This window comes from Vulpes lagopus, chromosome 21, assembly GCF_018345385.1.
Source record: "Vulpes lagopus strain Blue_001 chromosome 21, ASM1834538v1, whole genome shotgun sequence".
NCBI classification, from domain to species: domain Eukaryota; kingdom Metazoa; phylum Chordata; class Mammalia; order Carnivora; family Canidae; genus Vulpes; species Vulpes lagopus.
In genome coordinates this window covers 39,683,675-39,697,853 of record NC_054844.1, presented here as the reverse complement: position 1 = coordinate 39,697,853, position 14,179 = coordinate 39,683,675, and the positions used below count along the sequence as shown (strand labels likewise).

General features: G+C 40.1%; 2 protein-coding genes across 2 annotated transcripts; both read right to left on the bottom strand.

Moving 5' to 3' along the window:
- Nucleotides 1-237: 237 nt before the first annotated feature.
- On the bottom strand, nucleotides 238-1,173 carry LOC121479801 (olfactory receptor 8S1-like). Its single transcript, XM_041735600.1, has one exon. The coding sequence runs from the start codon at nucleotides 1,171-1,173 to the stop codon at nucleotides 238-240; it is 936 nt and encodes a 311-aa protein (XP_041591534.1).
- Nucleotides 1,174-13,145: 11,972 nt separating this feature from the next.
- Nucleotides 13,146-14,093, bottom strand: LOC121479800 (olfactory receptor 8S1-like). Its single transcript, XM_041735599.1, has one exon. The coding sequence runs from the start codon at nucleotides 14,091-14,093 to the stop codon at nucleotides 13,146-13,148; it is 948 nt and encodes a 315-aa protein (XP_041591533.1).
- Nucleotides 14,094-14,179: the final 86 nt, after the last annotated feature.

The window sequence follows — 14,179 nt, the reverse complement described above, 5'->3', positions numbered from 1 at the left end:
GAGCAGGAAGCTGGAAGGGGGGGCTCCATCTCAGGACCTTGAGATCATGACCTGAGCTGAAGGTAGATGCTTAACCGACTGAGCCACCCGGGTGCCCCTCTGTGCCTCTTTCATAAGCTCTTCTCTGGTATCTTTTAGCATCTAAAACAGTAAACCATCAGGAAGATTGTAGTATCAATTCAACAGGTATCCTGAAGCCTGTAGTTGTTTCCTAATTGGTCATCTCTTTGTAGTTCGCTACCTGTGCCATTGCAAACACTTTCCCAAGGTTCTTCTTAGAGCTGCCTTTACTTCTTTGTTTTTCAGGCTGTAAATGAGGGGATTCACTAGGGGAGTTATCACACCATACTGTATGGAGAAGATCAGCTCCAGAGGTGAGCCTGAGGTTGGTATGAGATGACGGAGGAAAGCTGAGCCATAGAAGAAGCTCACGGCAGTGAGGTGGGAGGAGCAGGTGGAGAAGGCCTTGCTTCTGCCCAAGGAGGAACTGATGCTCAGGATGGTGGAGACAATGCGTGCATAGGAGAAGAATATCAGGAAGAATGTACCAAAGCCATGCAGGAGTGTGGAACAGAGCAGGACAGTGAGGTTGGTAGAGACATCAGAGCAGGACAAAGGGAAGAGGGAGGGCAGCTCACAGCTGTAGTGGGGGATGGTATGGGCCTCACAGAAGTTCAAGTTCATAGCCAGGGGGATGTTGATAACTGCATCCAGGAAACCTAGGCTCCATGAAGCCCATACCAGCCTCACACACAGCTGGTTGCTCATCATGCGGCTATAGAGCAGAGGGTGGCAGATGGCTGCATAGCGGTCATAGGCCATGGCAGAGAGCAGGAAAATTTCTGTTCCTCCAATGTCAAACACAAAGAAGGCTTGAGTCAGGCATCCTTCTATTGAAATGATTTTCCTTTTAGATAGGAGGTTCTCCAGCATCTTGGGCACAGTGACCGAAGAAAAGCAGAGGTCTAAGAAGGACAGATTACTCAGGAAGAAGTACATGGGTGTGTGGAGGTGGAAATCAGCACTGATCACCAGCAGCATTGCCAGGTTCCCCATCACAGTCAGGAGATAAATCCCCAGGAAGAGCACAAAGAGCAAAGCCTGGACTTTGGGGTCAGCAGACAGCCCGAGGAGGATGAACTCAGTGCTGGTGCTGTGGTTTCTCAAGGCCATTTAGAGAGCACGTTTCCTAGAAAAAAATATAGGATGGACTCAAAACTTGTCTTGATTACACCCAATTACAGAATTAGGGACCTCCTTTTATGTTCCCACTCTTAATTATTTAGGTTTCACATATGCCCTTATCAACTATCTAGAATCCCCTCTTCCCTGTCTAGTATTTGGATTCAAAGTCTCTATGATATTGCCATATAGTTGTTAATTCTACTTTAAAGACTGCTTAGGAAATTTGTGAATTTGTACAGACCTAGTCCATGACTAATTTATTCTATGTTCTTCAGCTGAGCACTGCTTTGTCGGCCGTGTTCTGGACACATTTTACACATTGTAGTAGAATTTTTAGGGGGCTCTTTCAGCATTTGTCTTCTCTTCTCCATTTTCCCAACCTATTCTTACCCCATTTCAAAACCCTCCTAAGATTGGTAATTGCTTTAAATAGTATCATTTTGTCTTTCTATAGTTTTTTGTCATTGATACCACACATTAACATATATTATTGAGCCTTTGGGACAAGATTGAAAGATAATTGTGTGTGTGTGTGTGTGTGTGTGTGTGTGTGTGTGTGTGAATGTTGAATGTGGGACAAAAGAATAAGGGAATTATTGCAACTATTTTTTTTTGCAAATTAAAAAAGTATTATAAATGATGTAACTCATTCAATGCCATCATTTGTCTACATAGACATAGGATCCTGAGACACCAGGTCTTTCTTACATACAGTGACTTTCATTCAAGGCCTGCCTTCAAATTCTCCATCATACGGCATTTAGATAATGTTATGGTTGTTCTCAACTCTTTTGGTCTCGTTGCTGTGGGCAGAAAGGTGTACTTGCTCCTGAGCACCCCTTGGGAATAACTTTCTCTCTGCTTTTACTTTAGCATCTGCTCTATTTGAAATGCTCTGCCCTTTAGGGTAATTAATTGAAATCTTATTTATTATCTTACCCCATCTTAATTTTGATCTCTTATTGAGATCCTTTTTGATCATTTGCTTCTCTGAACTCCCATAGTACATGATGATAATAACAACTAGCTTTTTTTCTTTTTTTAAACTGAGGGCCTAATATGTCTTTGGCACTCTTAAAAATTTGACAATTTCACAAGCCACTCTGGGGAAATCATTCTATCCTAATTTTTCAAATCTAGAATTTTGCCTTGCCAGAGTTAATCAGTGGCTATATCAGGATTTCACCTGCATTTAACTTTTCTTTTTTTTTTAATTTAAAATGTTTTTATTTTCACCTGCATTTTCACTATTGCTTCTCATCTGGTACTTCTGCCTCCCCTTTTCTTATGTATTTTTCAAGGGTGTTAGCTCTCCTCCTGTCATGTTAGCTCTCCTCCTGTCATCTCCTCCTGTCACGCCCGTCTCCTCCTGTGGCAGCCATGGAGGTGCTTCACTTGGGTCTACCTTAAAGAAAGAACCTAACATTCATCAGTGATGGATCCAGTTAGTGGACAGAATCCAGTTGCAGTACCTTTGAGATTAACCGCAGCTTTAGCAGGGGCCAAACTGTTCCCAGGGAGTCAGTGAACTGAGCACGCCTTCTCTAAGGGGCAGTCTTTGCCCCAGACCTCCTACTGGCTTGTATGAATGTTTCTCATATCTGTATTGCAGTCTGAAGCTCCTAGAGACAATTCTGCTTTCCTTCTGTCTTTCTTGTTGCCAAGGTCACGTCTGGATCATTGTCTGAAGGCTTTTCTGACCCAATACTGATTCCTCCTCTTTATCTCTCACAGGCCCCTCCTCACCAAATTTCATGTAATCCTACTTCTACATCAACACTCTTCCGGAAGGACCTTACCTGATATACTTCCACTCTGTGCTAATTCATTAACTCACCATAAGCAACTCTTCATTTTATGCCATTGCTGAATCACCATCTTGTTTTGACAGTTAGTGGTTAGAATATTTATGCCATGTTTCTTTATTTTTCTTTTCTTCCCTCAAGCAATGATGTTATAGTTCTTTGATGAAGGTGATTATGCTCTAAATCACTTGGTATCTCTATCTCTATACCATAACACTTCGCCCAATGAGAAGCACATATGGTGGGTCCTTTATCACTTTTTGTTGGATGAAAAAAGAAAGCAAAGAAGTGAATTGAACAGACTGTTTAGCTAACCTTCTTTAGAAAAGTCTTCAGACTCATAAGCCTGGTAAAGGTTCAGCACCTTTACCAGACAACAAAGTAGGAAGCAAAGAAATGGTATGTGTGTTTGCATGTGTGTGTACAGTTTTGAGCAACCAGTGGTGTACTTAACATATATTCCATGCCTACTATCCCATTTCTACCTAGAAAGGCTAAAACCCATGAAATTCCCTGTTCATTCACCCATGTTTCTGAACATTAATTAATTATATTATATTATATTATTTTATTTTTTTGTATATTTTTTTATTGGAGTTCGATTTGCCAACATACAGTATAACACCCAGTGCTGGGACAAAAGAATAAGTGCTGGGTGTAATTCTGTATGTTGGCAAATCGAACACCAATAAAAAATAAATTTATTATTAAAAAAAATAACACCCAGTGCTCATCCCGGTAAGTGCCCCTCAGTGCCCATCACCCAGTCACTTCAACCCCCGCCCACCTCCCCTTCCACTACCCCTTGTTTGTTTCCCAGAGTTAGGAGTCTCTCATATTTTGTCTCCCTCTCTGATATTTCCCATTCATTTTCTCTCCTTTCCCATTTAATCCCTTTCACTATTTTTTATATTCTTCGAATGAATGAGACCATATAATGTTTGTCGTTCTCCGATTGATTTACTTCACTCCAGTGAAGTAATACCCTACATAATAATAATACCCTCCAGTTTTATCCACGTTGAAGCAGATGGTGGGTATTCATCATTTCTGATGGCTGAGTAATATTCCATTGTATATATAGACCACATCTTTTTATCCATTCATTAATTTATTTAGTTTACCTGTTGGCTCTTTAATATATCCTTTCCATGAACTTAGTCTTCTATATATTTATTCTTTGATCATTCTTGCATCTATCCATCCATAACTCAATCATTCATTCATAAGTTGCCAGCTATATGTTGGGTTATGCTGGGCTTAGAGAAGACCACATCACAAATATGTTGAACTGTTATATGCATTTACATTTGTCTCCTAATTTTTTTTAGTTTTTTTATTGGAGTTCAATTTGCCAACATATAGTTTAACACCTAGTGCTCATCCCGTCAAGTGCCCCCCTCAGTGCCCGTCACCCAGTCACCCATTTCCCCGCCCACTTCCCCTTCCGCTACCCTTTGTTTATTTCCCAGAGTTAGGTGTCTTTCATGTTTTGTCACCCTCACTGATATTTTTCACTCCTTTCCCTTTATTTCCTTTCACTAATTTTTATATTTCCCAAATGAATGTGTCTTCTAAATTTTAAGTCAGTCTTGTCCAGGATCCAGGGATGACTTATCTTTCTAGACTAGTTCCTTATGCTTAATTTGAAACTTGATATGGCACTATACATGCAAATCATGCTTCTTTATGAAACACCCCTTGGTTGGTAACTTCATACAGTCTTCTGACCAGTCCCTTGAACTCTTAGCCTACCTTTTATTCTTTAGCTTTGTTCTGACACCAGAGTCTGATGTTCGTATTGCCCAAAGGACTCACAACAAAAAGTTAAATTCCTGAAAAACTAGCCAACTTTCCAGTCTTTGTCATTTTCTTTACTTGGACAAAAAAACGGAGAAGTCTTTTCTCTACTATTAATATTAAATATTCACAGAGATCCCCAGACTATTCACAGAGATCTTACTTAGAACTTAGATCTAGATTATGTCTCAGTCTGTCCTGTAGGGGAATCTGTAGTTTAGGATGGCCCAAATTAACTCTGATTCAGTAAACAATGAGAGAAACTTGCAGGAGAAAAAGTCTATTTTAAGGAGCCTGTCTCATCTCTGAGTTTGTCAAGTTCTTTCAAAATGAATATTTTCTCTGCTTATCTTCAATAGCAAAATAACAATCACAACAAACCATCATAATTAATTTCGGTCATTCTTTTCTAGAATTTGTAAATTTCTCCAAGTATTTGGAATTTTCTGAATGAATTAGATAGTTGCTTCAATTATTCTACACATACTTTTTTTTTTTAATTAGGCTTTATGCCCAGTGTTGGACTTGAACTCACAACCCTGAGAGTAAGAGTTACATGCTCTAATGACCGCTACATGTATTTTTTAAAGTATACCTGACCACCTTGTTTTTATGTGTTTCTGACCATGCACTTAAGAACATACCAGCATCTGCAGAGGATATTGGAAAGTGTCATTTAAGGATCCAAAATCTGAAAACTTTGGTCCTACAATGAGGGCCCATGTGACTCCACAGTGGGACAGACAGCAGTCTGTTTATTGTGATCCTATTTGTTAATAAAACATTACTGACACATGCCTTTTTTATATATGAGAAACTAGGATACAGAAAAGTTAGGTAAATTTGTCAGGATCATGGAAATAGTATGAGTTAGCCGAAATTTGGGCTCAGGAACTTTGCATATGACATTGTCATATCCTGTCCAAGGGAACAGGTATCTGAGGTCATTCCTTGGAGAAAGGGCCAAAAAACATATAATACAAAGTGCTTAAAGTCTTGGTAGCCTCACTCACATTTAATTTTGTGTTTGTTAATTGAACAAATGATGTGATTGATGAATCTTATTGAGAATAAGAGGAGAGAGAAGTGTAGTGTTTCCTCTATAGACAGAACATGGAGATGTTCTGCATGACCAAATGCAGGGTAGGAATTTGGATACTCAGTGGTAAGTGGTATAAAGACCCTGGATATCTAGACAGGCACCTGGACTGGGGAAGACAGATGAAAATAGGAGAGAACTGAAAAGAACTTTTTGAATCCAGATAGTTTTCCTCAGACCTGTTCAGATCCTGCCCCTCTTTCTGTGTGCTTCACATCATCAGTATTTACTGGGTCCAAGGGGAATTAGTTATGCAGAAAAATGAACTTTTTAATAGTATATGTGGTTTGGCATTCTAGAAGAAGAGCGTTTCCTCAGAATTTCTGTTATCTGCTGTCTAGTCCAGTGTACTATCCACTATCCCCATCCACCTTGACATTTATGCTTCCACCTACTGGTCCCAGGTTTCACTGGCTATAACGTAAGCCAGTGCAGAATTTGAGACTAGGATGAAAGATATGCCAGATCCCAGAGCTCAGCATAACTCATTGAGGATAGAGAGTTCTTTCCATGTAGCTTCTTAGGACCAAAGCCCCATTTTATGGAAAATGTGATTCCTAGGTCAGGGACCTCAGTCTCCAGCAGGCAGAAAGTTAATGAGAAGACAGGAAAAGAAGGTTGGATCAGGAGAGAGAGAGAGAGGTAGGGGCCAGGAAAGAGAGACAAGAACTTCAGAGCAATCATAGCAGACATTACCGAGTTCCAGGCTTTTTCTGATTCAGAAGATTTCCTGTCGCTTTGGTCTTTTCATGGTGGGATCTCATCTGGACTGGGATGGTCTCTATGCCCATAGGAATCAATACTTCTGTAGCCTAGTTAAAGGAAAAGCAATTAATCCATTTATCTAATTGGAAGTCATAGTGACAACAGAAAACTGATTACCCCAGACCTAGATACTCTTAAAGGTAGAAGCTTCAAGACAAGCATTTTCTGAGCTCTAGCTTGGTCCTGCCTTTCTCTCCTATTCATTACATGGTGAGACTACGTGTAAGAAACTTCCCTCCAATGGTCATAGGCTCAGCTACACAGGCACCTCTTTATTTAATTTCCTCTCTGATTCTAAATACTGTCATAAAAGAGTCTGGGAATTGAGTGATTCTTACATAAAACTCTTGAGAACTGGGTATATATAGATTAAGCAGTCAGTAATTGGCTGACTGAACATGGCAACTTAGAAGATGAAGGAGCCAATGTTCTTTATTCCCTGAAGTCATAGCTTGAAGCCCAGTTTGAGACTCATTAACTAGATAAGTTGAAATTTGTGAGGGCCTCTGATGATTCTGTTCAGTATGGTCGTATGGAACTTCTGTGTTGAGGTTTTAGCCTAGGATGAGGTCACTCTCCCAAAATAGAGCCCCTTGGAATATTGAATATTTCATGCTAAAGGAATTTGAGAAATGGCAGGTGTAGGGAAGCACTTTCTGACTTCCCTCTGAAGCAAATCATAAAACCCTCATGTGAGAGGTGACTTCCCTATACCTGGAGGAAAGGGGCAACCTTATTTCCAAAGATGAAGGGACACAGAGAAGAATCTGAATAGGCCTTGCTAATTACCAGGCCCCATCTCCCCATTTCCATTTACCATATGTATCTCACCATTGTTTTATTACATCTTTCCATGACTTTCCTGTCTTTCCATAAAAATGCTTAAGTTTGTACCCTTTGGTCAACATGTTCTCATTATGAGGTGTCAGCTAAGTTATGGTGGTAAACAAACTGCAGTATATAAGTGTATCAAATCAATATGTCATACACTTTAAACTTACACAATGTCGTATGTCAATTATATCTCAATAAACCTGGGAAAATATCCCATTCAAGTTTAACTGTTTCTTCTGGCCTTCATTTTCTTTTTTTTTTTGTATATCTTTTTATTGCAGTTTGATTTGCCAACATATAGTATAACCCCTAGTGCTTGCTATTCAACATAGTACTAGAAGTCCTAGCCTCAGCAGCAATCAGGCAACAAAAAGAAATAAAAGGCATTCAAATTGGCAAAGAAGAAGTCAAACTCTCCCTCTTTGCCGATGACATGATACTCTACATAGAAAACCCAAAAAACTCCACCCCAAATTGCTAGAACTCATACAGCAATTTGGTAGCGTGGCAGGATACAAAATCAATGCCTAGAAGTCAGTGGCATTTCTATACACTAACAATGAGACTGAAGAAAGAGAAATTAAGGAGTCAATCCCATTTACAATTGCACCCAAAAGCATAAGATACCTAGGAATAAACCTAACCAAAGAGGTAAAAAAATCTATACCTAAAAACTACAGAGCACTTCTGAAAGAAATTGAGGAAGACACGAAGAGATGGAAAAATATTCCATGCTCATGGATTGGAAGAATTAATATTGTGAAAATGTCAATGTTACCCAGGGCAATTTACACGTTTAATGACTTTCTTCAGAAAGTTGGAACAAATCATCTTTTTTTTTTTAATTTTTATTTATTTATGATAGTCACAGAGAGAGAGAGAGGCAGAGATACAGGCAGAGGGAGAAGCAGGCTCCATGCACCGGGAGCCCGACGTGGGATTTGATCCCGGGTCTCCAGGATCGCGCCCTGGGCCAAAGGCAGGCACCAAACCGCTGCGCCACCCAGGGATCCCGGAACAAATCATCTTAAGATTTGTGTGGCATCAGAAAAGACCCCGAATAGCCAGGGGAATATTATAAAAGAAAACCATAGCTGGGGGCATCACAATGCCAGATTTCAGGTTGTACTACAAATATGTGATCATCAAGGCCATGTGATACTGGCACAATAACAGACACATAGATCAATGGAACCGAATAGAGAACCCAGAAGTGGACCCTCAACTTTATGGTCAACTAATATTCGACAAAGCAGGAAAGATGATCCACTGGAAAAACGACAGTCTCTTCAATAAATGGTGCTGGGAAAATTGGACATTCACATGCAGAAGAATGAAACTAGACCATTCTCTTACACCATACACAAAAATAAACTCAAAATGGATGCAAGATTTACATGTAAGAGAAGAATACCTCAAAATCCTAGAGGATTTTGGGAACACCCTTTTTGAATTTGGCCACAGCAACTTCTTGCAAGATGCATCTATGAAGGCAAGGGAAACAAGAGCAAAAATGAATTACTGGGACTTCATCAAGATAAAAAGCTTCTGCACAGTACAAGAAATAGTCAACAAAACTAAAAGACAACCTACAGAATGGGAGAAGATATTTGCCAATGACATATCAGAGAAAGGGCTAGTATCCAAGATCTAGAAAAAACTTATTAAACTCAACAGCAAAGAAACAAAAAATCCAATCATGAAATGGGCAAAGGACATGAACAGAAATTTCACAGAGGAAGACATAGACATGGCCAACATGCACATGAGAAAATACTCCGCATCACTGGCCATCAGGGAAATACAAATCAAAACCACAATGAGATACCACCTCACACCAGTAAGAATGGCTAAAATTAACAAGATAGGAAACCACAAATGTTGGAGAGGATGTGGAGAAGGGGAACCCTCTTGCACTGTTGGAATGTGAACTGGTGCAGCCACTCTGGAAAACTGTATGGAGTTTCCTCAAAGAGTTAAAAATAGATCTGCCCTATGACTCAGCAATTGCAGTGCTGGGGATTTACCCCAAAGATACTGATGTAGTGTAATGCTGGCACCCCTGCACCCCGATGTTTATAGCAGCATGTCCACAATAACCAAACTGTGGAAGGAGCCTCGGTGTCCATCGAAAGATGAATGGATAATGAAGATGTGGCATATATATACAATGGAATATTACTTAGCTATTAGAAATGAGGAATACCCACCATTTGCTTCAACATGGATGGTACTGGAGGGCATTATGCTGAGTGAAGTAAGTCAATCAGAGAAGGACAATCATCATATGGTTTCACTCATACGGGGAATATAAAAAATAGTGAAAGGGATTATAGGGGAAAGGAGAGAAAATGAGTGAGAAAAATCTGAGAGGGTAACAAAACATGAGACTCCTAACTCTGGGAAATGAACAAGGAGTAGTGGAAGGCGAGGTGTGCGGGGAAATGGGTGACTGGGTGACAGGCACTGCAGGTGATAGTTGGTGGGATGAGCACTGGGTGTTATATTATATGTTGGCAAATAGAACTCCAATAAAAATACATTAAAAAAGAGAAAACAAAAAATACATGTATATATATTACACAGATATCAAGCATACATTATACATATACATACCAAAGCACATTAAAGTTATTGAATAAAAACAAATCTGGTATCCTGGAGGAGTGTGGCATGGTAGGTTAGAGAAAATGCTTTTGAGTATGCTGATTAGAAAGAGGTAATAAAACATTTTCTTTGCATTGTATGCATGAGGTAATGAGGTAATGAGGTATTTATTTTTTTTTTAGGTTTTTAAAAAGATTTATTTTTTTAAAAGTTAATATGTGCATAAAAGGAAACTGAAAAACACAAGAAGCAAAGAACAAAGTCATCCATAATCACAAGTAGTTTACAGTTTGACTTCTAGGTCCTGTGTGTGTGTCTATCTACACAAGTAAGCATTTTAATGTAAGATCATACAGTTGTGTATCATGCTTTTACACACCATGAATATTTATCATGTCAAAGTCCCCAAACTATGAGTATTTTGATAACCAAGAATACACCAACTCCATCTGAAAAAAAATGTAATCCTGCCTTTCTTGGCGACAAAAATATAAAAGACAAAAATGGCCACAGGCCTCTAGATAAAGATATTGGCAGAGTTACAATTAAAATACTGCATTCCGGGATCCCTGGGTGGCGCAGCGGTTTGGCGCCTGCCTTTGGCCCGGGGCGCGATCCTGGAGACCCGGGATCGAATCCCACGTCGGGCTCCCAGTGCATGGAGCCTGCTTCTCCCTCTGCCTATGTCTCTGCTTCTCTCTCTCTCACTGTGTGCCTATCATAAATAAATAAAATTAAAAAATAAAAAAAAAATACTGCATTCCCTTAATGTTCAATTAAAACTGAGACATAAAGTAACAGAGTACACAACATATAATGCTTCTAAAAGAACTCATCATCCAATCTATAATATTCAGTTAGCAAGGAGGTATGTTTCCTTTGAATCACTTAATGTATTCCTAAAGCACAAAGAGATTAATATATGTTAACAGTTATTAAAATGTAAGTACGAAAACATCCACATACAACTCTCCCTCTATACTTCCTTCTGCCCCTCTGCTGCCAACCTAGTAAGTTCTGACATTTCTCAGAGACAGCTTAACAATCTCATGTCCAAGATGCTTCTTCCCTATCAATGATAACAAAGAGAAACTTATAAATTGGTTAAATCACTAGCTGTACATTTTAATGAGGTATTTCATGCAAGTGTGTACTCTTCAAAATTTTAACATATTAACTCTTGCTGTGCTTTTGTGAACTGCAAGACAAGAGATAGTCACGGACACCTAAAGTTTCTTAGTTCTATGTTACCTCTGCTGAGGTTGTTATAAAATATTGTTATTTTGGATAATAGCGCGGTCAAGACTGACTATTTCTAATACTCAAGCAAGAAGCTAAACACGAAAATACGTCTAAAATGAAACAGAATGTTTAAATGGGCTGAAACATGTTTACCTTGTATGAAAACCTAACATTTGATAATTATAGATGATAATCTATAGATTATCATCTATAATATAGATGTTTTGTAGGAAGAATTGATAATTGGCAAAAAATGGCTTAGACAAATGTCCTTTAAGTGGAAAATCAGTGGAGTTCTGCAGAGGGGCAGGTGAGGGCACCAGGTGAACACAGGGACATAAAGAAGAGGGAGGCATACAGACAGAGAAGAAGGACCACAGGGCTTACAGTCCCCCAAAGTGGAAGGAGGTCATCATGGGCCTTGTGTAGGAACATATTTGTGTATTTTGGTTTCATTTAAATCCAGGGCAAAAGTCTTTCTTCATTATCAATCCCAGGGATGGATGCAGCGAATTCCCTGCATCCATCCATATTCTGGGACAAACAGATGTTCTGTATTTGACAGCTTCTCAGTGATCTTCCTCTCCAGACTGATTTCTTCCCCATCTCCCTGTATCACTATTTGCTGGTACCGAGTCCTCTCCCTTTCCACACCACTCCTCTCCTCCTCATTCTAGCTTTACTGCCCGCTGTACTCTGTTCCTGTAGGAGGAGTGTTATATGTTTACTTGGTTGAAAGGCAGAATTCTAAGGATGGCCTTTCGAGATTTCTGATCCATGGTTCTTCAAACATGAATCTAGAGACTGCTCTGAAGGGATTTTGTAGATATAATTACAGTCCCAAATCAATTGGCTTTAAAATATGAGATTATGCTGGTGGGCCTAATCTAATCACACCCCTTTAGGAGCAGAGAGTTTTCTCCAGATGTTAGCAGAAGGGGACATGAGAGGGATTTGGAATGTGAGAAGTAGGTGATACACTGTTTTGAAAATGGAGAGGGCCAGGTGAGAAGTGAAGGGGCCCTAATAAGGAGAGAATGGTCCTCGGTTGACAGCCGGCAAGGAAATGGGGGTCTCAGACCTACAGTTTCAAGAGACCGAATTCTGCCAATAATCTGAATCTCTAGAGCCTGTGGAGAAGGGCCCAACCCAGCCAGCACCTTGATTTCAGTGTTGTGAGACCCTAAACAGAGAACCCAGGGAATCTGCTCAAATTTCTGACCTAGAGACCTATAAGGTAATAACTAGATGTTATTTTAATTTGTTGAAGTTTTGATAACTGATTATGGCAATAATGGAAAGCAACAGAGAACTAATATGCCTGGTAAATTGTGACTTCCCTCTCTTGACCACACTTTCTATTTCTGCCTATTTCCAGAGATCTTACCACTACCCATGACCCTTTCCTTCACCCTATGAAGCCCAAGTCTTTGTTATTCATTTCTTAGAGACCCAGGATCTTTTATTTCTATAAAATATTTTCCCAGACACAGTAATTCAAATTAAACATTCAAGACATAAAATATTTTAGGATCCACTCTAATTTGAATGCTTTTTTAAAAATGTGGACCGTATATTGACATGTTATTAACTAAATCTATGAAGCTGAGAAGGTTTTCCGACTTATGTGCTCTATGTCTGAATAGGATTGATTCTGAGCCATGCAAGCAAAATAGCTTCTAGCACTTTCCTTGATAGTTTTTAAAAAGGGAGCATCAGCAATATGCATTGCAACATGTGACAAAACAGGAAATCAGGAATTTAATGTCAATCATGAGATTTCTTGCTGCAGTTCTGTTTCTTTCATGTTATATCTCTTCTGTGCTGAGACATCGTAAGTATTTTATCATCATTCTTCTCAGAGCTGCTTTCACCTCCTTGTTCTTCCAGCTGTAGATGAGTGGATTCACCAAGGGAGTGATTACACTGTATTGTATGGAGAGGATCAACTCAAGAGGTGACCCTGAGGTTGGCATGAGATAGCGAAGAAGGGCTGAGCCATAGAACAGGATCACTGCAGTGAGGTGGGAGGAGCAGGTGGAGAAGGCCTTGCTTCTGCCTGTGGTGGAGCTGATGCTCAGGATGGTAGAGACAATGCGCACATAAGAGAAGAAGATCAGGAGGCATGTCCCAATGGCATGCAGGAGGGCAGAGCAGAGTAGCATTGCAGAGTTGGTGGAGACATCAGAGCAGGAGAGAGGGAAGAGGGAAGGGAGCTCACAGGAGTAGTGGTGGATGGTTTGAGCCTCACAGAAGTCCATATTCAAAGCCAGGAGGATGTTCATGAGTGCATCCAGAAAGGCCACGACCCAAGAGCCCCACACCAACCTCTCACATAGCTGTTTACTCATCATCTGGCCATAAAGCAGAGGGTGGCAGATGGCAGCATAGCGGTCATAGGCCATCACCGAAAGCAGGCAGGCTTCAATCCCTGTAGTGGCAAACACAAAGAACACCTGAGCCAGGCAGCCCTCCACTGAGATGGTTTTCCTCTGAGACAGGAGGTTCTCCAGCAGCTTGGGCACAGTGACTGTGGAGTAGAAGAGGTCTTGGAAGGAGAGATGGCTCAGGAAGAAGTACATGGGTGTGTGGAGGTTGGCATCTGTATGGATCACAAGTATTATCAGCAGATTCCCCAGTAGAGTCAGAAGGTAAATCATCAGGAACAGAACAAAGAGCAGAGCCTGGACATAGGGGTCAGCAGACAGCCCAAGAAGGATGAACTCCGTGATGCTGCTGTGATTCACTGAGGCCATTTACGGTCACTGTTCTTTAGAGAAAAATTAGGAAGAAGATATAAATCTCTTCTTTCCATAATAGTTTCCAGAAGGCATCACTCTTT

Excerpts from the sequence above, each read along its gene's own strand:
- LOC121479801 (XM_041735600.1), bottom strand. The coding sequence starts at position 1,173 with ATGGCCTTGAGAAACCACAGCACCAGCACTGAGTTCATCCTCCTCGGG.
- LOC121479800 (XM_041735599.1), bottom strand. The coding sequence starts at position 14,093 with ATGGCCTCAGTGAATCACAGCAGCATCACGGAGTTCATCCTTCTTGGG.